This window comes from Nestor notabilis, unplaced genomic scaffold (genome assembly GCF_000696875.1).
Source record: "Nestor notabilis isolate BGI_N333 unplaced genomic scaffold, ASM69687v1 scaffold206, whole genome shotgun sequence".
NCBI lineage: Eukaryota > Metazoa > Chordata > Aves > Psittaciformes > Psittacidae > Nestor > Nestor notabilis.
The window spans coordinates 42,061-67,300 of record NW_009931234.1 but is presented as its reverse complement, the minus strand read 5'-3'; the positions used below and the strand labels follow the sequence as shown (position 1 = coordinate 67,300).

Here is a 25,240-nt window from a genome sequence, read left to right as displayed (position 1 = left end):
GTGCCCTCAGTGACAGAAAGAGGTTATATACCAAGGAATAAATGAGATATTCAAATCCTTTCCTGCTTATGCAAGATATTTTCTCACAGAATCTCCTTAAAGACAGTCCTCTAACATTTGATTTAGGATCCAGGTTTAAATTGCCCTTTGTTGGTTCCTTCAGGTGAATATCGCAGCCTTTAGGGTATCTTTAATTGCCAAGTTTGTCCAGCTAAATTGTGGGGTTTATCTTTTTAGAGCCTGATTTTCAAACGTGCCATGAATCTGTGATGCTAGATTGCATTAAATGGAGATGTAGGTGCCCAGCACTTCTTCACCAGCTGATTCTTAACCTTAGGCTTTTCCTGTGTTACCTTTACCATGAACTACCAAAAATGTAACACTGCTCTTGGCACATAATATTCTGTAGTTTGGAGACTGGTTTTGAAAAGGTTTTTGAAAATTCATTCTCTTCTCCTGCTGTCATTTCTGATTGACTATTCAGTGTTGCTGGTAATACAGTTTTCATCATTTCATACAATGCCAAGATTCTTGCTTTAGATCCAGAAGAAACCTTGATTTTTCACCACTGTGGCCTTTACTGTGTTGTTATCTGCAGTTTCCCAAACAGTACTTTTCCATTTGATCCGCTGCACCTTATTGTTTCCATCATTTTCTCCCCAGCAGCAAAATTGCATCCTTTTGTTCTACTACTGTTCTAGGTTTTTATTCACCAGCCTCTGAATCCTTTGATTAGATCATTGGGAATTAACATTCCCCTTTACAAATTCAAGCTGAGACACAGAGAAGTCTTGCATGAAACATATTTAATATTGCTGCAGTGATTATTTTCCTGGTTTGTTATTTCAGTCTGAATTCTGTTTCATTTTCCTACTGTTCCCTTTTTCTCAACCACCTCTTTACTAGCATAGATTCATTCTTGTCTTGAAAATGCTTCTACAACCCACATCTCTACTGCATCATTAGCCTTTATAAACCTTTGCACATTGGCAAGTGCAGTGCCATGACCACTGCATGCTCAGGATCACTGTTCCTGGTGTGACACCTCCAGATACGCTTCTAAATTTGTGACTACTGTTTTAATCTCAGTGTTGGAAGCATCCAGCACAGTTATGTGAGACTCTTCTAAGTTCCTTCCAAGACCATTGCAGTACAAATGAAACATGGTTTGTGTCACACAGTCCCTGAACTTAGTAGAGTACATACTCTTCCCCAGATTCCTCTGCTGCTGCTCAAGCAGGGATGTTTTGTGATTATCTGTCTTTTGCAGTCTTCCTGTTGATTGACTCTCTGTCTTACTCACTTTTTGTCATACCAGCGATACTTTTCCTATCTCTACCATGCACTTTGGAGGACAGGCACTTTTGTTTTTATTAAACCAGAGGAGCAGGGTGAGCTTTCAAAACTTCGATGGCCAAAAATAACTGGAGTACTTTAGAGCTGCATCTCAGGTGGACCCCTGTGTTTTAAGCTGTATTGTAAATCAAAATAAGAAATCTTGATGCCACTTCACCAGAATCTTGTTTTGATTGCAAAACCAAGCTAACTGTGCACTTTATACAGGATTCTCTTTAAACAATACCTGAAATAATCTATTATCAATTACACTTTATTTTTCCTCCTTAAAGATATTTGTTATTTTATCTGTTTTGGACTGGAAATACTGTCCATTAGCACAGATTTGTCTGAGGAACAAACTGTGTTTTGGTTCCTCTACTAAGTCATATTTAAGCTGCTCTCATTTCTCAGTTGTGTTTTCTGGTAGCTGTTTTTTTCCCTTTTGTTTTATTTCTCCTACTTCTTGGGTTTGGTCCATTTGAAATGTTGCAGGCATGCGTGAGCTGCCCAGAATGATCATTCTTTTGATGGAGATTGTCTCCCTTTTTTACTTTGATAACCTGAGGAGAACACTTGTGCCTGGCTGTTAATCTTTACCAGGCCCAGCAAACTCTCAGGCAGTGCTGCTCTGCAGTGGGTGAGATGCCTCCTCTAAAACAAGGCATTCATCTGTAACAGGTGGAAGTGTTAAGGAAGTTTTGCTGTTGCTTATAGACAGTTTGCAGCTTATTTCCTGAAAAAGTTGATATTCCCTTGTGATATGACACTGCAGACTGTAGGATCAGTGTTACCTGGCTCATTCACTTCTCTGGCTGATGGATCCTGGACAGTGGCATGCCTCAGAAGTCAGGGAATGCTGGAGCCCCTGTGCTTCTGAATGGACAGCATCCTCAGAGAAGGTGGTGGCATGTTTGAGGACATGGACACCTGCCCTCGTGTTCATTCTTTACAAGGTAACTTTGGGAGTCACAGCATTGCTCAATTCATCTTCCATTGATTTACAAAAGCACAGTCGATCATCCTAAACAGCTTCTTCTCTGGAGCAAGATCCAGCTTTGTGTTATGTTACCAAAGCTAGCATGTGGAAAGGATGATGATGTTGCAATGTAACTAATAAATAGGAATAGAAAAGTAAGCCACTTGCCTTCATAGGTACTGAGCTTAAGCATCACCCCATTTTGCCTGGCAGGTGGGCTCACACACTTGATGCAAGTTTTTACTATTTTAGTCACTACATGTGTGAGTTTTTCTGTTGAGTAACAAGGCTGGTTTACATCTTCAGATGGCCTGTGATCACAGAGCAGAAAAGATGAGCTTTTGATTAGTGTTGTTCCCTTTTACCCGAAGAGGTACAGTCAGTGGGAATTGCCCATGGTTCGTTGTTATCTGGGGACTCTACCTACCCAGGCCTTTGTGAAGCCACCTGCATACTGTGGCTCTTGCTCTTTGTCTAGCCAATGCTGTCACATACTTGTGCTGTCAAGCCTCTGGCTCCCTGGTGATCTTTATTTCCGCCAGAGCCTTTTGGCCCTTGTGTGAGCAAAAAAGCTTTGTAAATTCCTATGGCTTTGAATCCACTGGGTGTGCTGACTCTGGTGCCACAGCTGGTGAGGTGTTTACCAGCTGTACCTTCAGCTGCCATGCAGAATGTGAAATTTATTCGTCATCCACATCAGCTCACATGTGTCTTCAAAGACATCTTCTGGCACAGTTTACTCAACAGAGAGTCCTTGTTAGAACTTTTTCTCTAAGGTATTCTTTCGGCTTATTTTCTAACAGAACTCACAGATCTAGTGCTGTTGGCTGATTCCTGTTGGAGTTGCTGAGCTGAAAGCAAGGAGTCCTTTACCATGAGAGACAAATGCACTTTCCTCCCATCAGTGGCAAGATTCTAGTTGCTTTTATGGAGCAACATCAAAAAAGGCTTTCCAGCAGATTTTCAATCTGCTCCAGATTCACTCACATTTGTTCATTACTTCTATGTGCTGAACATCTTTTGAAAGACTTCAGTTGTTCCCTTATGGGAATATTTTATTATTTGACACTGGGATCTGTAGAGATAACTTCATTTTTTTTTCTTTCTTAAATGTCATAACAGCAGTGCAAGTCATAAGGAAATCCCTGTTATGTTTCTAGAATACTTTTCCCCTTCTTGCAGCCCTGCCTGAGCTGCTGTGGGGTAGCTGTGCTCCCCTGGGTGTTGCACAGTTACAATAAACGTTGAAATCGTGCTGCTTCTTGTGCGTAACAGGCAGCATGCAAACTTGTGCTCTGGTTCTCTTTAGCCTTTATGCATCTGTGCAGTTTGATGTTGAAGAATTAGGTGCTTTTTGTTTAACTGACAGCCTCAAGCTATAATAGTCTGCGTAGTTGCCTTTTGACAGTGAACTGCACTCAGATCACCCCTTTTTCCTTGAGAGGAATTTTCTGTAAAGCATTCACAGGGAACTTTTACATGCTCAGTAGCACTCAGAGTTTCTCAGAACCTCTTTAAATTTGTCCCTGTTTTAATGTCATTGTTGAAATATTTGCTGCAAGTTAGACTCTTCGTGTGTGCCAGAAATGTGCACTCTTCTTTCCACCTGCTCTTTGGAAGTGCTCAGCACTCCGAGATTTCTTGGAACACAGTAGGGATGTAGGTGATAAAAGTCTTTGAAAATCAGGCTAACAAGTAGCAATGCACAAGGCTTTTTTTGTTTGGGTTTTTTTTTCCCCCCTTAGTCATTGAGTACATGTATAAGGTAAACATTAAGAAATGAGAACCTCAGATACTTAATGTGTAAGACCTAGTTGCTATACATGCAGTTCCCAGGAGTTCCACGAGTGACCCTGTGTCAGGCTGTGGTAGGAGCACAGTTCTAGAGCATGGTCCTACAGCTTACCTTCTGATGCAGCTGTAAAAACCCAAACCAAAAATTAAGTTTAAAAGTAGCTTTGCTCATCTATTTCTTCAGTCACACATAGGGAGAAAAAGAACACTGCTCACCCAGGTGGGTCCTTCGCTATCAAGCACCTTAAGGAATCCAGACCAGCACTTTGAAGGTCCCGCTGGAATGAGTAACGTGACTTCTTGGTGCGATCAGTTAATTGTTTCCTTCTGAACTGCAAACATATTTGCTATTTCATAGTAGCTAGTGTGCTCTTTTGCACTACTGCAGCCTGCTGGGTCTGTTGCCACAGATGGCAGTCTGGTGTCCTGGAGGCAGTCCTGGTCACCTTTAAACTTTCCACTCTGTGAGAACTAGGGCTTCACCTTTCTGGAAAGTCCAGGCTTTTTGCTACCCAGCATGTGTTGAAATAGGAGAATGAGACCCCAGAGGTTGCTGAAGCATTGCTGTGGATGGTTCTTGCTGTGTAGGCATCCCTCCCATACTCATACAGTGGTAGGGAATGGCTGCTGGACATCCTTCTTTGCACAGCAGAGCTGTCTGACATTCTACCAGAGGAGCCTGTTGGTCACATTTAACTTAACCAGGTGGAACAGAGACAGGCAGATTCAAATTAAAACCAGACACATAGGGCAGGAAAATATTTAGCTGCCCCAGTGACATTTGAGCTTTTCGACAACAAGGCACTTGTCTCCCTCAGACTCTGGTGGGTCCAGTAACAGGCTCCTCGTTCTCTGAACTCTGCTTAGCACCCGAAAAGCAATGATGAAACATTTCCTTGTATCTCTTGCTTGATACAGGGCTCTCCAAGTAGCACCTAGTTGTGCCAGTGGGAGACCAGTATGTGGCAATCCCACCATGGTGCCTACAGTATGGTTTCTGGCATAACAGCGCTATGATGTCCTGTGCCCATGCGCTTAACTGACTGTAAGTCAGGCACAGGCGTGTCAAGCCTGGTGTGCAGGTATCCTCCAGGAGCTTGGAGCACACCATCTTCCTTGGTGATAAAGTCTTTCCTAACAGCCAATCCTTGTCTTTTCCTGAGAAGCACTGTTGTATAAGTAATAGTCATTACTTTGTCTTATAGTAGATCTTACTTATATAAGTATGCATCTTTCAATTCTTATTTTTTCCTCTTCATTGGTACTGTATCCAACCCTCTGTCACTGAGATACACCAGTTCTGATGATCTTTTCTTTCATTTTGACTGACCAAACTTCATGCTTTTGGATATTTTCTGAGAGTGGTAAGTGCACACTTTTGGGATGGGTTATTTTGGTTTTTCTTTTGGATTTTTCTTACCATCCACTGGGTTTGGAAGTGCAATGAGTCCTTTTTGTGCTAGTCACAGTTTAGTTTTATTTCCTGGACATTTTTTTTCTGAAGGGACCAACAGATAGCACAATTTGACTTCAATTTCTGATCCCATTTCCTCAAGGCAGAAACCTTTTGTGCCTAATGATGCAATTGATTCTAAGAATTGTACATGGATAAAATCTTCCATAGACCAATAAAAACAAGTCTTACCACATAATAATTACAGGTTAAAAAAATTACTGGAAAAAAATACTTATTTGAAACATTCAGATTTAATTCCCTCAACTTAGATTAAGTTGAACTACTTCAGGTGTAAGAGACAAACTCAGTGGATATTCAGAACAAAAGCTTTTAGCTGCTGTATTCAGATTCAGTGAGTAGATAGACTGTAATTCTGTCTATATGCAGTCTTTCAGGGCTACTGATCTAACAAAGAATTGAGTAACAGCTTGTATCACAACCAGACTAAAATTCTGCTAGTAATTCCCCTTGAAGTGCCTCTTTAAATTGTATCTGCCACAAGCATGTAAAACACACAGATTCGCCCTATAAATTCCCAAAACTCAGGAGCAGCCAGTTTGCACAGATCTGTGCAGGATTCTCAGCCCTCCTTCCCTGCTCTGCACTGTGCATTCCTTTACGGCATCCACATATCCAGTAGACCTGGCTTTGTCTCAGTGATCACTTACTGTCCAGCACAGTCATCCTAAATTCTCAGTGCTGAAAATAGAGTTGGAAATGGTAAGGCTTAAAAGCAGCTGCATTGAAGGAGTTGCTAAGCTCATCTTCTGACACATCCTTCAGTAGAATAAGCAGGGAATTCTGCGTTAAAATAGTTGAGTAAGTGCATTTGGGACCTAAATAGGCCTTTATTGTGTAAAATCAAAACAACTTGACTTTTCTAATGCAGTTGCTGAGAAGAAATTTTCTGGAACTGAAAGTCTAAAGCTGAAAAGTGATTTCAGGGATCTCCCATCTCCATGGCATGACAATCTTAGCAATTTGAATTTGGGAATGCTTGACCTGAAATCCCTTGTTTTTTTGGAGGTTTTTTGTTGGGTTTTTGGTTTTTTGGTGGTTTTTTTTTTTTTTTTATCTGATGGCTGAGATTTTCAGAATAGCCTAAAAAATCTTGGTGTCCATTTACCAGACTTCTACTCCAGCACGTCAGACACACTCCAGAGGAACGGCAACCTCTGTCCATTATGAAAAAAAGCAGGTACTACTATTGGACAAATATTTTCATCAATCCTTAGATTATTTCCATTCTTCCAGCAGCCCAAAATAGTGTGAAAAATCCACTGAGCAGTTTTGCAGACATTCTAACTGCAGGGATTCAAAGGCAGCCAGATCACCAGTCATACACTAAACCAGAGTTTTCTACTAAAATAAAGTTGCTTATTTGGTCCTTTTTGTGTAACTTTTGCTAAATACTTTTAAATTTCTAGGAAAGTTGTCTTTTGCCAGTACTAATGACTTATTTTAAAGGCCTTTAACCAAAATTTTATAGCTTTACATAAATTTTGGCTAAATAGATCCCTTAACTAGTTTATGTATCATTCAGTCTCTGGGTAACTAGTAAATCTTGGATCATTGTGTGTATTATAGGATGGCTTTTGTTCCATAAGGGTACATGAAGGAATCACTTTACTGAACTTAAGAAGTTGAATGCAGAAGAGATTTAAGGGGCAGATCTTCAGCTCGGGTAAACTGGCAGAGTTTGGTGGAAGCTACTTTATGTCAGCTGTAGATCTTGTCCTTCAGTGTTGAAGGTATTTCCTATACATAATTTTTCTGTCTTTACTGTAAAACAGTTTCATATGGTTAAACTGTATTTTCCTATATTGTTCTGCAAGTTTATATGCACCACAGTGCTCATCTCATCTCCTGTAAAATAAACTGTACAGAGACGCATTGAGCATGGAATTGTCTTTCCCCAGGTGCTTTTTCTTTCCCAAAGCCACACACTTTTTGAATGCAATTATCATCGAAGAACACTTGGGGTGCCTTGTGCACACATAGTGCTTTGTGATACCATCTTAATGCATTTTAAATTTGCAATCAGTCACATCACTCGGGTGTAATCTACTTGTACTTTTCCTTTTCAGATCTTTGCATGATACTCAGATGAGTACAGTCCCTAAAATTTCATATGTTTTTAGGAAATTAAGAAATACCTGTAGTGAAGTGTAGCAGGTTTTGTTCCTTAAACCTGCAGGCAGGCTGAGTGTGATCAGTCTGAAAGCAGCTGCCATGAAATGGCCATGCTTTAAATTACTTGTCTAGTGGAAGGTCTCCCTGCCCATGGTAGGGAGTTGGAACTGGATGACCTTTGAGGTCCCTTCCAACTGAAACCATTCTATAATTCTGTAATCTGTAAGTCTTCTATACCAAGTCAGTCATTTACCTGCAAGTTCCACGTATGTCTTGAAGCTTAGTTGAAGAGAAAGCAATTGTAAAATGTTATTGTTAATAAGTGTTCTACTTTGAATATTTGCATTAATATGCATGCTGGCAGGTCTTCTGACAAAGTCAAAATCAGCCTTGCCAAAATCCTGACTAATTCAACAACTGTCTTCAGAAGTGACCAGTATGGGATACTGCTGTAGAAGCAGAACTCGGAGCAAGCAGGTTTTGCAGGTCTGCAGAGCTCAAGCCCATCTTCCCAGTGATATGTGACCTGGGGACTTTGGAAGTAACAGCAGTATCCACACATCTTATAAACTCTGCTGAAGAGTTCTTCTAAGAATTTGTCTGGTTTTGAACTCATGTAAGAATTTAGTTTCTGTAGCCACCTGGCACTCCAGAGTTCCGGTTTGTTTGTACACTGATGTGGTAAGTACTTGCAGAGTTCTGCACACTCTTCTCAGAAAAGGTGATGAAAGGTAAGACACAGAAAAAGTTCCAGGTGGCAGCTGGGTTTTCACAGCAGTTTTTGCACCTTGCCCAAAGTAGCCTAAGTCTGTTGAAGAATCTCAGAATGCAGCGTCCAGTGTTGGTGCATGGTACAGACCAGCTTTGTGAATACATAATAATTCTCTGTGTACTGTGGTACATTTAACTGCAACTTAACCAGCAAAAAGCATTTTCAATTGTAGAGGACTTTGGTACAACTTTGAAACACAAGATAGGGAGTTAATTGTACAAGCCATGTAATGTTCTTGCTGTGCTGGTGTACTGTCAGCACCCTGAAAAATATAGAGGTGAAAGGACTAGAGTGGATGGTGGAGATAGTGGTGTGTCATCCTCTCAGTCTGCAACATTTAGATGTAAAGGGCAGGAGGTTTTACTCCATTCTGCACAAAAATACCTATGCTAGACTTTGGCAACCAAAATAATTAAAGCAGCTTGCATTTCACTGTGCCATTAAGTTTTTGACCTTCATGTTCGCCACATGTGGAAAGCAAGCTGCAAGGGCATCAGTGGGGAAATCTGATTCCAGATCAGTCTTGGGACTAAGTAGATATGATTTGTGCCTCAAGCTCTTACCTAATGCTTTAGGTTAATTAATTATCATTAATTAAAACTATGTCAATACAGTCTGTGTCTTCTGCTGATCTTCCCTGATCAGCAATACGATCCTGAAATCTCCAGATAAATACAAGTTTTCTATATGGTGAACTGGACAGTAAGTTAAGAGTATCCTAACTTTTACTTGATTGCAGACATTTAAGTGTAAGTGGAAATTGGGTTGTGTGTGCACACCATCAGCTTGGATCAGATCCCTTTTTGCGTTGGATGGTGTTCCTCACAGCACCTGTATCCATATGTGCCAGGTCTCCCCTGCCTTTGAGGGTGGAGTAACTCAAGTCTTGTTGAAGGCAGAATTTGGATTCAGTGGTTAAAGCAATGGGAGAATATCTGTGAGAAGCTGGCTGTTGATTACACACTACAGAACAGTGCTGCAGCCCTGCCCTGACAAGCCTTGGTCCCCACACAGTCTTCCCCTGCCCCTGCATGTACTGATGCAGCTCCAGCTTCAAGGAATAGGTGTGCTAAAAAGCTGAGGAATGCTGTTTTGCTTTTCAATGCTGAACCTATTGGAAAGCTCTGGCAGGGTGCAGCCCTGCCTGCTGTGAGGGTGGGTGGGATTCCTTGTCTGTTGTTTGGAAAAGCTGGACTTTCCTGAGAAAGGGCACTGGTGACTGGAAACCTGGCTTAGAAACAGACATCAGAGCTGTGAGAAGTGCATCTGTTCAATGTCTGCAACCGTGTTGGTCACTGTGCAAACAAAAGAAGGGACAATTCTGCTTTGCAGGGCTTAGGATGGACAGAGAACCAGGTTGCAGAATATCAGAGATGCTCATGATGATTTATGGTGCTTGTGGAAGGATCCACACAAGACCACTTACTAGGAGCAGTCATAACTACTGGTGTGAGTCAAATGAAAAAGTTTAATGTGTTCTGCAAGCTGAATGGGCTGAAAGTGGGTTTGAACACTCAGGTCATTGTGGCATAGGCCCATGACGCTCTTAAAAGCAAAACCATGTGCAAAGTTGAAGCAACTGGATTAACTTAGTTGTTGTCATTTTTTCTGGTTTGCTACATAGGTGCCAACTGCTTTTTCTTTTTCTCTTATGTAGTTTCATTAAATACAATGGCAGTTTCTGAACTGATGGTCAAGGCAAAATGGCCCAAGGAATGCTGTTTGCACACCTATGACTGAACTAACCTCACACATAAGTGAAGTTTTGGCAGTCATGATCTGGACTGAAACCACAGAAATAGCACTGTCACATTTCTTACTCAAAGAATCTTCCTTGTATAAATTACTGTCTCAGTCCTTATACAAATGAAGAAAAAATTACAAACATGCGCTAGTGAAATATTTATTGCAGGGACAAACAGTCCTGCCTCACGGGTTAGTGCTGCATGCTCTGTTTGCACTGGGTTTTTCATAAGGCCCTGAAAGTAGAGGATGAGAACATCTACCTCCAATTTTATTTTGACATCCTGCTTTATAAAGTAGAAAACCACAAACTTGGTCTCCTGGAGCTACAGCAGAAGTTATAGTATTCTGTTTACAGAACTATGATGGTTTTGGTAGACTTAGCAAATGCTTTAAGACTGTATTATTAGTCTCTGCTTGCTTGCTCAGAAAGAGTAGGACTCTATCACTTGCTTAGCTGTCTTCTCCAGCATGGTGACAATCTCTCTGCTTACAGGTCCAGGCTTCTGGAGCTCTTTTCACTGCCCTTTCACTTTCTGACAAGTCTATTTTAAAGGGGGAAAAGTTGCTGGATGGTGCTCTGGTTAACGTGGAAACATGGGAGTCAGGTCAGGACAGCCTCTTAGCACTGCTCCCAGTGCTCAGGAATCTTTCCTGTTGGCTCACTTTATCATGAAAATGTGTGTAGTCAATGTCTCTTTTGTCCTTTGTTGTTTTATGTTTTCCTTCAGTCTTCCCTATTGCTGAATCAAAGTAACTTCTTAACTCTCAAATCTATGAAAAGGAAAAATTTGGGTTAGGCCAAAAGTCCATATAGTCCAGTGTCCTGGCATGGCAGAGACCAGTAAGTACCAGTTTCATAGGGGAGGGTGGGGGAAAAGCTTTGTAATGAAATACATTCTGATTCATCCTGAGATAACCCCTGCTCAGAGCCTAGCTCTTCCCCAACAGGGACAGTGTTGTATTTAAACAGCACTTGAGAGATGTTTTTATCTCCCATGAGCTGATTTTGGAACTCTCATAAACTTCCCATAACATGATGTATGAAACAGCTGAACAGCACAGTGATGTAGATATGAAGCATCTCCTTCTGCTTCCTACTAATCTGCATCTCAATGGGTTAATTTGTTGTCTTAGTTCTTGCATGAGAAGAGACGGCTACTTGCCTTCTGTAGTGAGCCCACAATCTGACAGCTCACTATCATGTTCCTTCCCTCCTGTCCCCATCATTTGTTGTTCATGGTCAGCAGTTCTGATCCCCGAATCCCCTTGCTATGTGCCTGACCTAGCTCTGCTCTGTCCTCTCCAGGTGGGACAAACAGAACTACACAAGGTTTTTAAGATGTGGTTTTTAAGATGTCGTTTTTAAGTTGAGGCATGTGTGCAGCCTGCCTAATAACCTGGTATCCTAGCCAAATAATAAGCCAGTGTAGCAAAGGACTGATGGGACTGCTGGAGTGGCTAGGAAAGGGAGAAGTGCTGTGGGAGACCCAAAGATAGTGATTAACTGGTGAAGTGAGAACACTACATGCAGCTTCTGACATTAGGCTGTAGTGGAAATGCCAGTAGAGAAACTTTGATTGTTGCAATGGGGACTGCCAGCAACATCAGATGCTGGTCTTAAAGGAATATCAGAGGAGTGGACCAAGAGACATGAGGCTGCAAAACACAGATGTAGCCAAGTGGAAGTGTTTTGCTCTACCATGCAGGTGAGTAAACTGACATCAGCCTGGAGTGAGGGGATTATGCCTACAGCCTCCTGAGGAGGTATGTCATGGCTTGGCATTTCTCCCCCTGCCGCTGTCCTGCACACTCAAGTTCGTCATCATCTTCCACTGAAGAATGAGCACTCACAAAGATCAAGACTGCTGAAGAAGGCACATGCTGGCTGCTAAGTCTTCCCGTCCTCTAGTTCTGGTACTAGGCACAGGTATATGGGATGTCGAAATAGACCCAGAGACACAGCATCTTTTTCATCTGCTGTATTTGAGGAACACATCCAGGGATGGGGCAGCCACAGCTTCTCTGGTCAACCTGTGCCAGCGCCTCTCCACCCTCATAGTAAAGAATTTCTTCCTAAGTTGTCATAGGATACTTGGTTTATCTATTTTCTTAAAGTTGTTATTAAATGTTTGCACTGGAACAAACCAGAAGACTAGAGCTGGAATGTCTGCCAGGCACCCAACCTTCCCAAACTTGTCTTTTTCATAGTATTCAATGAAGTGTCACATGTGTGGCTTTGCCTTACTTAACTTGTACATGGTGCCTTGGAAAGTGAGCACATTAAACACGACAGAACTGTCACATATCTCTTAATCTAATGGATTTATTCCATGTTTTAAAAAATTACAAGCGTTATTGATTCCAAGGCATAACTGACAAAATGTTCTCCAGGCTGGAATGTTTCTGCTTTACTATTTGATCCTTTGAAGCGCAGCCCCTGCCTGATATGTAGAGGTAATATATTTAAACAAAGAATGTAAGTACATATTAATAATTAGCATATAGTTGACATCTCTGGCCATAGAAGGAGCCTTTGTGTCTGAAAGGTTGTGCTTTATGTGTAGTAAACCAAAAATTTATAGCATGTCTCACAGCAGATTATTAAGATTGCATAAACCTTATTCATACACATCAGATAGATAAGTTATCACACTACAACTACTGGGAAAGCTCATCTGAACTCCACAAGCTATTTTGGTCTTAAAATTCCATTTTCTTGTCATACAAGTTTTGATGGAAAGCAAAACCCTTGGCAAAGACAACTTTAAAGCTGTGGAAGTCAGGTTTCAGAATGGGTTGCCTTTGATGCCTTGAGCATGAATATCCCACCTTTGTTAATTAATGGAGTGACTCAGCAGAGACCAAACTCAACAGGACCATGGGAGGATGGGCTCTCTTGTATAGAGGTTCACACCGTTTAGCTCACACCAATCCTTCTTATAAGGTGAAGGCGGTGGAAATCTGGGGAGTGAAGGTGAGCAATTGATTGATAAAGAGGAAAATCCTGCTACTAGATCTAAACAAGCACAAAACCCTGGGCTAATGTTAAAGTTTGTGTTGTCTGATAGTTAATCTGTGTGCAAATTGGCTAAGTAACTTTTGTACTTCAGTGATATAATAAATAATGCTGTATTTTTAAGAGGAAACTTGCTGGATTACCTACTTACAAATGTGCTTTCTGAAGGAATCCATGTGATGACTGTTTTTATCAGGCCTCTGGGGTCTGTTTATGTATAAAAGTTCATTTTTATAAACTGAAAGAGGCAAAAAGAACATACACATAATAAAAAGGGGGAAATGCACCTAGCAGGGACTGATGTGAAGAGCACAGGAAACAGCTTTCTTCACTATTCAAAGTACTTTAAAATGCAATTAAAAAGCGAACTGTTTTACTGTGATACAGTAAATCTTAGAGTTTTCACATTTTTAGCACCCAAGTGAAATGCATTCTAAACCACTTCAAGCTTTTTAATATCTTAAGCAACAGCTTTAGAAGAAATTAGTCTTTTTTGAATTGGAGAAGACACAGTCAACAGATAGGTAGTGTCTGGTGCTTGTAATGGATGGTGGAGAAATCCACTGCAGTAGAAATCTGTATAAGCAGAATGCACATTCTGGTAAAAAGCGTTTTAAAGCTGAAGATGTATGTTAAAATGGATCAGATATTTGCATTTTATCAATATTTTACTGAAACATACAACTGGTGTTGATTAAATATGTTGGGTTTAACATTGCTAGAACTGTAGAAGAAATACTTTTTGAAAAGTACCAGAAATGTCAAATGCGTTCTTAACCTAGTGCTAGTCAATTAATTTATCTGTTCTTTGCAAGAAAATAGTGTATGATAACTGGTAAAATTGACATGTCTAAGCATTCATAGATGGATACATAGTTTTTTAGAGCATTGGTAAATTATATAAGCTGCATAAACTTAGTCTGCTCAAACAACACATTGAAGCAATAAGCAATCTATCTCAAAATAAGTGCCATTTGTAGTTGTAAAACTGGCAGCAGGGGTCTAAGGACAAAGCCACCCATGGGGAGATGTAGTAGCAGGGTAATGCCAGATGCACCCGATGGAGAGAAGCTCCATGAATAGAGCCTATGATTAGCCCTAAGTATTGTTTATTTGACATAGAGTGTTTTCATAGAATCAGAGACTGCTCAAGGTGGGTGGGACCTCCGGAGGTCACCTGGTCCTGCTTCAAGCAGGGCCACCTAGCGCCAGTTGCCCAGGGTATGGCTTACTATATTTGCAGGCATTTAGGTTAAAATAGAGTAAAGCTTGCCAGTAAAGAACAGGAAAAATTCATAACTTACTTATGCTGTGTAACCAGCTGCAAGGCTGGATAGTTATACATATCTTTATGATATATATATATCATACATATCTTTTATACAGATCTTTATATTGTAGATTAATATTATTACCCTTAGTGACATGCGTTATGGTGGACTTGGCAGTCCTGGGGTAAAGACTGGACTTTATGAAGTTAAAGGTTTTTTCCAACCTAGTTGATCCTATGATTCTGTTACTTGCTTGTCTTTCTGTTTCCTTTTCAACTTTCAGTATGCCTGTTAGCTTGGGTTTGAGATTTTGGAAACTGGATCAGGGAATGTTAACAAACTTAATTGAATGTTGTATGTTTCTGGGTGAGCTGTATGTGAAAGTTAAAATTTCGTCCTGGTTTTGTTAAACGCTGAAAGAATAATAACATTTTTTTGGTACTGTCAAAATCCCATGTCATTAGCCATTTCAGATCCGTTGGAAGGAAGGTGGAAGCCGCGCTTACTACTGATCTGTTTTATTGTTTGAGCCACACAATAGGGCAAACCTGCAGCTGCACCCAAATGTATGGCTTGTGTCCAACAAACAAAAAAAAAAAAAGAGAAAACAAAAATGAGCAAATAGAAACTGTATCAAAATACTTCATTTGGGGGCCTTGCAAAAGAAAACATTTTTGGTTTTCATTTCATAATGACATTTCCAGCACTAATATTTAAATGAAGATGCTCAGAAAGGGAAGAAAAAGATTGCTTCTTCCCAACTTTTTTTTTTTTTTTTTAAATATATATGTAAAAACCTTTCACTTTGCTTAAACAAAATGTGTCTGGACTGACCTGAAACTTTTTTTTGAGCTGGGGGATTTTAGTCTGCACAGAGAAGAGCCTTCCACACACTTGTCTATTATGACATATTTACATATGACATTAACACTTAGGAAAGATAAAACCGAACAACTTCTATCTACCAAACAACTATCGTGAGTAAAATGGCAGTCAAGCTGCCAGGAAACGATGTGTGGGTCCAGAGTCAACTCATTTCCATAGTACATCCTGCTCCACAGTGTGCATCTCTTTCAGCACAAGTTATCTTCCAGACTAGTCAATTAAAAGCATTTTTTGATCCGTTAAACCTCTTCTACCACAGCCACACAGGTTTGTAACATCCAGAACAACATTTTTCTCAGATTAAGAAAACTGGAACAGTTGTGCAATGCTTCCTCCTTGCATTGCACATCGCAAAGGTGCGTACAGTCTGGGCATGAGAGAACATCTTTCAAAATGCTGTGGCTGTTGGAAGATGCTGTACTGGTGGAAGCTTTCTAAATCTCACTTTCTTCAAAGACTTCTTCAGTTGTCTCCCCAGTGGTGACTTCTCCTTCGCTGCTGTCTGACATGCTTGCCCGAGGACGAGGTGGGAGAGCAGAGCCTGGCTCTGGACTGAGATCTGTCCTCTGCTTCACTAGTACCTGCTGGAGCTTCATGCCCCAAGGCTCGCTTGCCTCCAGGCACAAGTGGTATTTGCTGCTCAGGTGCTGTTTCTTTCGTTTCTGTGAACATTTCCTGAGATATTTGATGTTTTCCCCAAGAAAGCAGAGCTTACATCCAAAGGGATCTGCCAGCAGGAAGCGGGACCACTGCTTCTGGAGCTCTGCTTTCACCTTGGGGGGGAGAAGAAAACAGCCTGTCCACTGTGACGTCTTGTGACCACCCTGCAGCCCAGCCTTGCTGGAGCGTGGTGGTTGGATAGCTGGTTTGTTTTGTTAAAGCAGGGCTTGCATGAAATTATTTTTTCAACACATTGCTGTCTAAGATATTAAAGCACCCCAAATTTGGTCATTTCACATGGACTTCAGCGGTAAACTAAGAGAGGGTTTAGCATGGCCAAAGTCTAGGATTCCAGCTGGGTGGGGTTTAGACCAAAAGCCTCTACTGGTATTGTAGACACCCAGGGTATTCATACCTCCTCAGTGCTAGAGCCACTCAAAGCTTCAGTGGAAATACTTTGCATTTGAATCCCAAACCTGTCAGAGGTCATGCTGTCATCTGTCCAAACCAGTTATACCAGTTCACAAGAATACTTGCATGCTCTCAAATAAGCAGAGCTAGCCAGTGGGTTCATCCTTCTTGGTGTCATTAATATACTTTACTAAACAACTAAAAACTCATTGCCTTCTCTTACCTCTCCGTTAGCAAAGCAATATAGAACTGCTACAAAAAAACCCTGGAAGAGAAAGACAGCAAGAGGAAAAAGTTAGAGTGTACTGGAAATACCCAAAGCTTTAAAGATGATATTAGCATTTAAGCATAAGTATAAACAGTGCTTCTTAATTTTCAGAAAGGAAACTAGTTGCCTGTATTTACTACTGAAGTACCCATTAACTTGCTTTCATATGGTTCCTTAGCAAATATAGGGCAAGATGCTGAAGAACAGACATTAGAATGTTTGATCTTCCATATTATCTTCATTTTGCTACCACATAATACTATTTTTCAAACTACTGCTGTTATACTATGACTCCTACTATTTATAAATATGGTGAAACAAGAAAATGCAGCTTGGGGTCTCATATAATCCATGTGCATGTCTGAATTTGCAGATGAGACTACTGAGATGCATCTCATTTGGGTGGTTTTTAAAACTTAGTAACGTATTAAATGATTAGGGCTAGTTTAAGGCTCAGCTGTCTTAAGAAGTGTTATGGCTATTTTGAGTTGCCATTTTTTCTTTGAAATCAATTTAAATAAAGACCTTTAAAAAAGACAAAAACATTAAATCCTAGAGACTAAACTTGTTTTAAACTAATTCCAAAATTAGTCTGTCCATTTTCCTCTTCTGTCTGTATTTGATCTCAGATCAAAACAGCTTCCATGCATCTCAGCACAAGAGCCTGGCACAGAAACGCAGATTTATTACCATTGCTTCAGGAAATGCACTTCCTTTGGTATGTCTAAACACATCTATGACACAAGCTCTGATGAAAAGACTAAGTACTGTTGACCTTCAGTCCCCAGGCAATGTTCCCATCACAAGTAAAAAGGTGTCATAACCACATCTAGTACAACTGACATCATTCAGTTGCTTTCACACTCCTGCTTTTCCACAAATGTTTTTCTCAGACAAAAACTTGAGAAGAATCTCACATACACAGTATCTTTTATTATATCTAGCAATAACCAATAGCATTTGGAGCATAGTGTTAATTTTCTAGCTATCCTGAAAGCTTTGGAGCCATTAATTCCTTAGTACAGTAAGTATGAAAAAGAACAGTTTGTATTTTGACATGTTATTTATCAATGTGACTTTTAAATGATCCTCTGCATCTGAATTACTTCATAGGAAAAAAAAAACACCAACAAACCAAACACACCAAGACAAAAAAAAAAAAAACCCAAAAAAAAACAAAAAAAAACAAAAAAAACACCACCAAATGCAAAATACTATGGTCATTAGAGTTTATAATAGATGATATTTTACTATAGGGATAAATTTTAGAATAGAATTATAGAAGACTCGGACACCATGGAGCTATGTTCTGATGGATAAATACAAATTTAATAGCTTAAAAAGTAGGTTTTTATCCAGAACCGCTTCTGCACCTGGAGATAGTTCTCTTTTTGGGGTAGAAAGTCCATGAAAATGTCTCTATTGGGTGGGGGGTTTTTTTGTGTTCTGAGTATCAACTCTATATATTTGGCCTTACAGGCACCACAAGCATTAACAGCATCTAAACTACATGATGCTGTTCAGTCCTGTGACTACTAAGCCTGATGATACCAACTGCCATAAATGTAGAAACTCACCAGATTAGGAGAGGACTTTGTGAATCCTTTGTGGCACAGCTGCATTGAATCCAAGTCTGTAAATACCTGCATGAGTTTAGTTCACTGCTGCTGCTAGATCAGAACATGCAGTGATGGGCAGAAGCACTGAAAAATCATACCAGAAGGTGGAAAATTCAGCTGATGTTTGATGTTAGTTTTATATCCTGATTTATTTAATGCCATACATGGAACTTCATACTTGGGAATCTTGCCTGTGTGCCATCACTTCTATTTTTTAAATGATCACAATGTGATGGAAAAAGAACCACCAAAAAATTCAGAAATGTTCATTAGCATAATAACCAATGGGAAAGGATGGGTGCATGTGTAAGCCTCAAAATTAATTGTTCTTCAGCTCTATAGACAATGGCAACATGATAAATTACTCATTAAATAACTGGCTTTTATCCACCAGAGACCAGTATTTTTTTCCTGCATGCACCAAGTGAGCCGAAATGTTTCAGTTGCTCTCTATAGAGAAGCAGCAGCATATCTGCAGCAGAACTCCTACTGAGAATTTAATTTTGTGCTTTTTGAAAACATTGGAGTTAAAGCCTTCAGATCAGCTCCCAGGGGTAATTGTTTTTCTTTAACAAAACAGTTTAACTGCTTTTTAAAACTACTGAGAAGATTAACAGACTAAACAACTGCAATGTGTACAGTTTATGTGCTTTTTAGCTAATCCTAAGGCCTGAGCTAAAAGAGAGAATCTGCAATAAACATTGTGAAAGATCTTTGGGTATTTTGAAAAGAAGTTTTGCTTCTGAAGTGCGCCATGTAGCTGAGCAAGTGCATGATCCTCCAGAAGGAATGAAGTTTGTGTATTCTAGCAGGCATGAGCAAGCTCACTTCTGTATCAGCTTTCTTTGTACAAGCCAGTAAATTACATTTTCACTCAAAATTATTCTTAAAATAACATCTAGTCACTGCAGCCTCTCCAAGTAAGGATGTGTTCTAACCGAGGAACATGTACTCCAACACCATGTCAGCAGACCCCTTTAGGGTGGTGGCTCCCTGTAGGAACTCCCTGCCTGGGAGGCAGGACACTTCCCCTCACGCTGTAGTGGAAATTATTCATTAGAGCCTTAGTAACGGTGTCTTCCTTTCTTCCCTTTTTAAAAAAGGGGGTTGTATTTCCCCTTTTCCAGTCACAACACTTTCACCAGACTGCCACAACTTCTCAAATATGATGGATAATGGCTTGGAAACTACATCCACCAGTTCCCTCAGGACTCATTGATGCACCTCATCAGGTCCCATGGACTTGGGCACCTTCAGGTTCCTTACTCTATCTCAAACCTGATCTTCTCCTACAGCAGGCAGTTCTTCCTTCTCCCAGTCCCTGCCTTTGCCCTCTGCAACTTGGCAAGGGAAGACTGGTGAAGACAAAAGTCATTGAGTACCTCAGCCTTCTCAATGACACAACAAATGCTGTAATTAGATGTAAATTCCTGACCACTCATTGTAACTGCGAGTGTACTACTCTGTAACTTTTGTGTATGAATGTACCAAAGAAGCCCTCATTGCCTGTGCTTGGTCTGCACGAAGCCACGGAGCACCCACCAATTGCTGAGTGTGTGGCAATTGGTTTATTGCATACCAGGTAACAAACCCACCTTTAGAACAACACTACCATGTTTTGAGCATGCAGTTTTGGAATTTTTTTATCTTGTCACTGTAATAGTATATTTAGAGACATTAGAGTTTGGAACATAATATTAAATAAGAATGCTGTGTATCTGTGGTATCTATAGATGACCCACATATATATGTGGATCTATGACTCCTAAAACCAATACTTGCAAAACGGTACTTACATGAAATGAGCTCATTGTCAGCTGAATGAAAAGTCTTATATGTCTTGAAAGTCCTTCCACCTGCTCATCAGTGATGAAGGTAAATACAAATTCATGGATTCCCAATAGTGGGATCAGCACAAGTGTAGATCTTGCCAATCTGAAAAAGAAAATATTTAATTAGAGTGGGTTTTCAACATCTTCAGTGCAAAAACTCAGATGTTGAGCTACAAATAAATGATTCCAGACATACTTCCTCAAATATTAGTAATTTTGTGATTTTGAGGACAAATTCCCAGATATGAATGTTGGAGCAGTCTGTACAAGAATAAATCTTGGCTTTGGGCTTAAGGTAAAAAGTTAGAAACAATAAATTGAACAGAAAGGCCACGATCATCAAGCTTACATTGCTAGGTAACAGAAAAATATTTACATAGCTATATGTGATCAATCTGTTAACAGGGTTCTGAGACCTTCCTGCCACTGCTGAAGCTCTGTGCAGTTGCACAGAAGGTTTCTGTGGTACTCTCAGCAGTAGTCTACTTTTAAAAAATGCAATAATTTTAATGGAAGACCATCTTCTGTAAGAAGTCTGAGAACGTGTTTGCATGGGTGAAAGAAGAGAGCTAAAAACTGAGTCCCAAAGGAGACTTGCATTGTGAGTAATGGCTTGAATCTTAGAAAATTTAGCAAAAATATAAGCGGTAGAAACATGTTAGCATGCTGCTGTCTGGGACTATTGTCACAGCAATCTGCAGAGTATATCCAAGATCTTTTCAGCCTTGAATGTTTAAGAAAAATGGAAATATACTTCTTGTTAGGGATTTAATAGGAAGTTGGAAGTGGAATTTCTATCCCCCCCGCCCAGTCCTGTTAGACAATAAAATAGGAAGTCAGGACTGCAGTAGCAGACAGGGGGCCACAGTGCTTTGATTCAAGATACTGAGAACTGGAAAGAACTGGGATGTAGAAAGCAGTTAACAAATCCTCAGGTTTCCATTATTTAAGTGCAGCTTTCAGTGCACCCTCAGCTCCTTGCAGAGCAGCCTGTATTTGCTGATCTCAAAGAGTGGGAAGATGTTTATGCAAAGACCAATTCCAGGGCTTTTCATAAGACATGATGTACTATTGAGACTCTGGACAGACAGCCCATACCAAGGCCCACAGCAGTGCAGGCTAAGGCTAATGTTCTCATTTGGGTTTACAAGAAGACCAGGAACATTCTTGAGTCACTGTCTGTCAAAAAAAGTAGATGAGAAATGCTAATGTCACTTAAGACACTTAAGGACCTTTAGTCACACTCAAGTTAAAAAATGTGTGACAGCAGTAGAGGCCACAGGTGTACAATGAGGATACCTGAGAGCAGAGATTTTACTGCATCGCAAAGTCCTTGAGAAAATGCCCTTAATACTCAGTACACAGTCACAGACCTGCCATTACCTTTCAATAAGAAAATGTTTCCCCAGATGGCTTCTCTATATCACACTCTGAATATCTGTTGCTCGTCATGGTGGTCAGTAAATGTATAATCTGACAGGGTAAACAGGCAACCTTCTGATATTGTAAGAGAGAAAAAAAGAGGGCTAGGACTTTTTTGTTACTTATTACATACCTGTATTTGTAGTCATGAAAGCGCATTTGCTGAGCTTTTAGCTTGGAAATCAGCATCCTGAGAATTTTTAAGAAGATGCCGAAGTTAACCTTTAAAGAAAAGGCATATTGGTTACTACAATAAATGCTATGACACTACTCATTCAACCATGAAAGAAATGTGAAATTGATATTAAACACTTGTAAAACCTGTCACTGACTAACCAATATACAGTTGTGATTGTAATGTCAGGCAGCTTTTTACTTTCCTCATAAAAGTTACAGACAATAAAACACGGGCCAATAGTGAAATCCTACTTTGTACATCCAGGTCAGAAATCAGGAAAGTGCTTTACTCTAGGAAGTCAGGATAGCCCTTGCACAGGCTGACCAGGGAGGTGCTGGAATCTCTATCCTCGGGACATCTCAGAACCTGGCTAGACAAAGCTGTGACTGGCCTGACCTGTTGTTAACAGTGATCCTGCTCAGAGTGAGTAGCCAGGCTGGAGACTTCCAGGGGTCACTTCCAACCAATCCTTCTCAGGAGAATGCCCCAAACCAGCTCTGGCTGTGCTCTCAGCTACTGCAATGGGACTGCTATACAACAATAAATAATGGTTCTCAGCACAGCAGAGAATAAAAGAGAAGGTAGAAGTGGGGTTTCTGTATTCTGGTCCTTACTTTAGGGAGCACTTACTCAAGCTCTGTTCAGATGAGAAAGCTCCTCACCAGAGTAGTCCTAAGCCCAACTGGTTTTGAAGTTAGGTTTGCTGACAACTAAGCTCCATCCAGCCACAAGCTCACCATCACCACCTCCCTTTCCAAGGAGGAGAAGAAAATTAACTCTATCCCAGCCAATACACAACAGACAGGCAGTTAGGTTTAAGAAAGTCATCCCAGGAAGAAGCTGAGCCTGCTCCTCTATGCACATTGCTAGGAGGTGATGTTGAGAGGCTACAGGCTCAGAATAAATTTAACTGCTGGGACTGTCTGACTCTGAAATAGTACCAAGGCAGAAGATCCCAAAACATAATAGAAAAGAGCACGGATTTAAAAATATGTTAGAGGAATAACATACATGTATGCTATCTATTATTTAAATATAAATCTAAGGTGACCTCGCTTTTTGCCAACTTCAATTAGAGGGATATTTGAACAGAAGTTGATCCTTTCTGCCACTTTACATCCACCTTGATACATCTGTGTATTGGTCTGTAGTAAGAAACACTATCTTTCTGGTTCCAAAATATTCAGGGTCAAAAATGTCACTAATTATAATGAAAAGTGAAGGGGCAAAACCAACCAACTGCATGAGAATATAAGGTATTCTGGACACATGGCATAGTCCTACCTATCAATATTCTGTGTTCATAATCATGTCCTCATACATTGCTTTGATCATGCTATTTCCATCTCTTTGTTATCACCACATTTCAGATAAACAAATGAAAAAAAATGTACAAGAAAAAACCTTATATCTCACTCTCAAAATGCTTCATTTCTTTTCATTAGGTGAATGCTTTCTCCCCATGAGCATCAGCCATTGGGAGTCTATTGCTACTTCTCTGCATCCCTGTTATCACCAGATCATCCTCTATAGAGAATTTGGAGCTTTCTAGAGGTGCTCACCGCATGATATGACTCTCTTAAGTAACCTTCTCACTAGAAAAAATGAGGGTAAAAATGTGAGAAGGAAAAAATAAAAGCAGCAAAATGTTCCATCTTTGATATAGATGGAGCTGTGCAGAATTCACTGCACAGATAAACAGTGTTCTGAGAGGTTGACACTGAAATCGTTTTTGTTTGCAGATAGACAGAAAGGAAGCTAAGCCCATCCACCCACAGTAATTCATTTACTGCATTTTTTCTGTCTCATCTTTTGTAATCCAAGAATTGGATTATACTTGGAAAAAGGGTCACAAAGGACAACCTCACTTGAGCATGGCATTAGAAACAGATGAAATAATTCTTACTGCAATGGAAAACAGCATTGGTCCTCGGATGATCCACCAGATTCCCATGTGTTCATTCGTTCCCCAGCAGCTGAAAAATAAAGTATAACCGCATAATTTTCAGAGAAAGCTTAGATAGCCTAAGTATGTATTTTATAAGGAAGTTAACAAAGTTCAACTTTTTCAGGTGGTGCCCAGGAGAAATGGCATAAAACTAGGAAGAGTTTCACCAGCAACTGTAATTATATTTATTCTGAAGATCTTCCCACCAGAATGTTGAGAGACGTTTCCCTAGGCTGCAAACTTCAGAGCTACGTGGCATACTTACAGTCTTTGGACCCACACAAGAACTGTACATGGCAGCAAGCCTTCATAATGGAATTCATCCTACTCAAATTTATTTGTCTAAATAATCCAAAGTTTATGTGATGCCATTAACAGTGTCATTGAAGACCGGAAGACTGGAAAAATGATGCTTACTAGTGCAAGTTACTCTTTCATTATTATTAATTATTCATTTCATGTTATTCATTCATAATGAACACATATCAGTTTTTAGTAAATATCAGGTTTTGACATTATCCTCCATAACAATTTTTTATTTTCAAAATGGGAATGAATACTAATTAAACTTGGATGGGCTCCAAGGAAAGCACTGGTCTCCTTTGCTTACTAACAGGATGCTCAATGAAGATGACATTTGTGCTGACAATTTCCTTCACATAAGTGGATAAATACTGGATGTCACAGCTTTCATTTCAGGTACAGTGAGTGTTCGTTCTACTTCTTGATTTATGCATAAGTAAATCTGAGAATTCCTAGAAGTATTTTTATATAAAATACTAAAGTTAACCTGAAAGTGTAACAACTACTAATAGGTGCTGTATAATCTTAACATAATCTACTAGTCAATACTTGTGTCAATTACTGTCAGGGGCTTCCAGAAAAACAAAACGAAGAGAAAGCCAATATCCTAAGGCACATTTTATTTAGTAACCTACCCTGTGTTCTCCAGTTTTGATCTGCTTATTCCCCAAGGGCCCACAAACAGAATAGGAACAACTGAAAAGGAAAGGAGTCAGTTACAGCCAAGTTTTCAGAATGGTTCATACAGAACATAGATATGTTACAGTAGTATGTGTACAAAGACATATGCTTTCAGTCTTCTATTTAGAACCGTATAAAAATCAACTTGATTCTGGCTTTTCCCATTTGTAGATCAAATAAAATATAAGATTTTAGTATATTGTTGAATCTTGCATTTTCAGGCTGAAATATATGTATATATGATATGTATCTCTACATATACACATACACTGCTGGCCTGTCCAAATCTAAATTCCTGAACCTGAGAATCCAAAACAATTTGCACTTGAGGCCTCACCTAAGGCACCCAAGTGTTAACATTTTTATTTGTTGAACCTTAAAGAGTTTTCAGTGGAGGCATGAAAGTCTCTGTAGTTGATGAAAAGAACTGACAAAGGCTTGTTTTCCTGACTTACCTTTCCTGGACCCCGTAAAGATAATCCATGGCCCCTATTGCTGTGTTCCCCTCCCCCCACCCCTCCAAGATCATAA

General features: G+C 40.0%; 1 protein-coding gene across 1 annotated transcript in view; it reads right to left on the bottom strand.

Moving 5' to 3' along the window:
• Nucleotides 1-15,821: 15,821 nt before the first annotated feature.
• Nucleotides 15,822-25,240, bottom strand: part of GLP2R (glucagon-like peptide 2 receptor) — a 24,010-nt gene continuing 14,591 nt past the window's right edge. The window contains exons 8-13 of the mRNA XM_010015784.1: nucleotides 24,664-24,724; nucleotides 23,684-23,753; nucleotides 21,733-21,821; nucleotides 20,142-20,280; nucleotides 16,682-16,723; nucleotides 15,822-16,160 (exon numbers count right to left, since the gene is read on the bottom strand). Coding sequence (XP_010014086.1) covers nucleotides 15,822-16,160; nucleotides 16,682-16,723; nucleotides 20,142-20,280; nucleotides 21,733-21,821; nucleotides 23,684-23,753; nucleotides 24,664-24,724 — 740 coding nt within the window. The remainder of the gene's footprint in view (nucleotides 16,161-16,681; nucleotides 16,724-20,141; nucleotides 20,281-21,732; nucleotides 21,822-23,683; nucleotides 23,754-24,663; nucleotides 24,725-25,240) is intronic.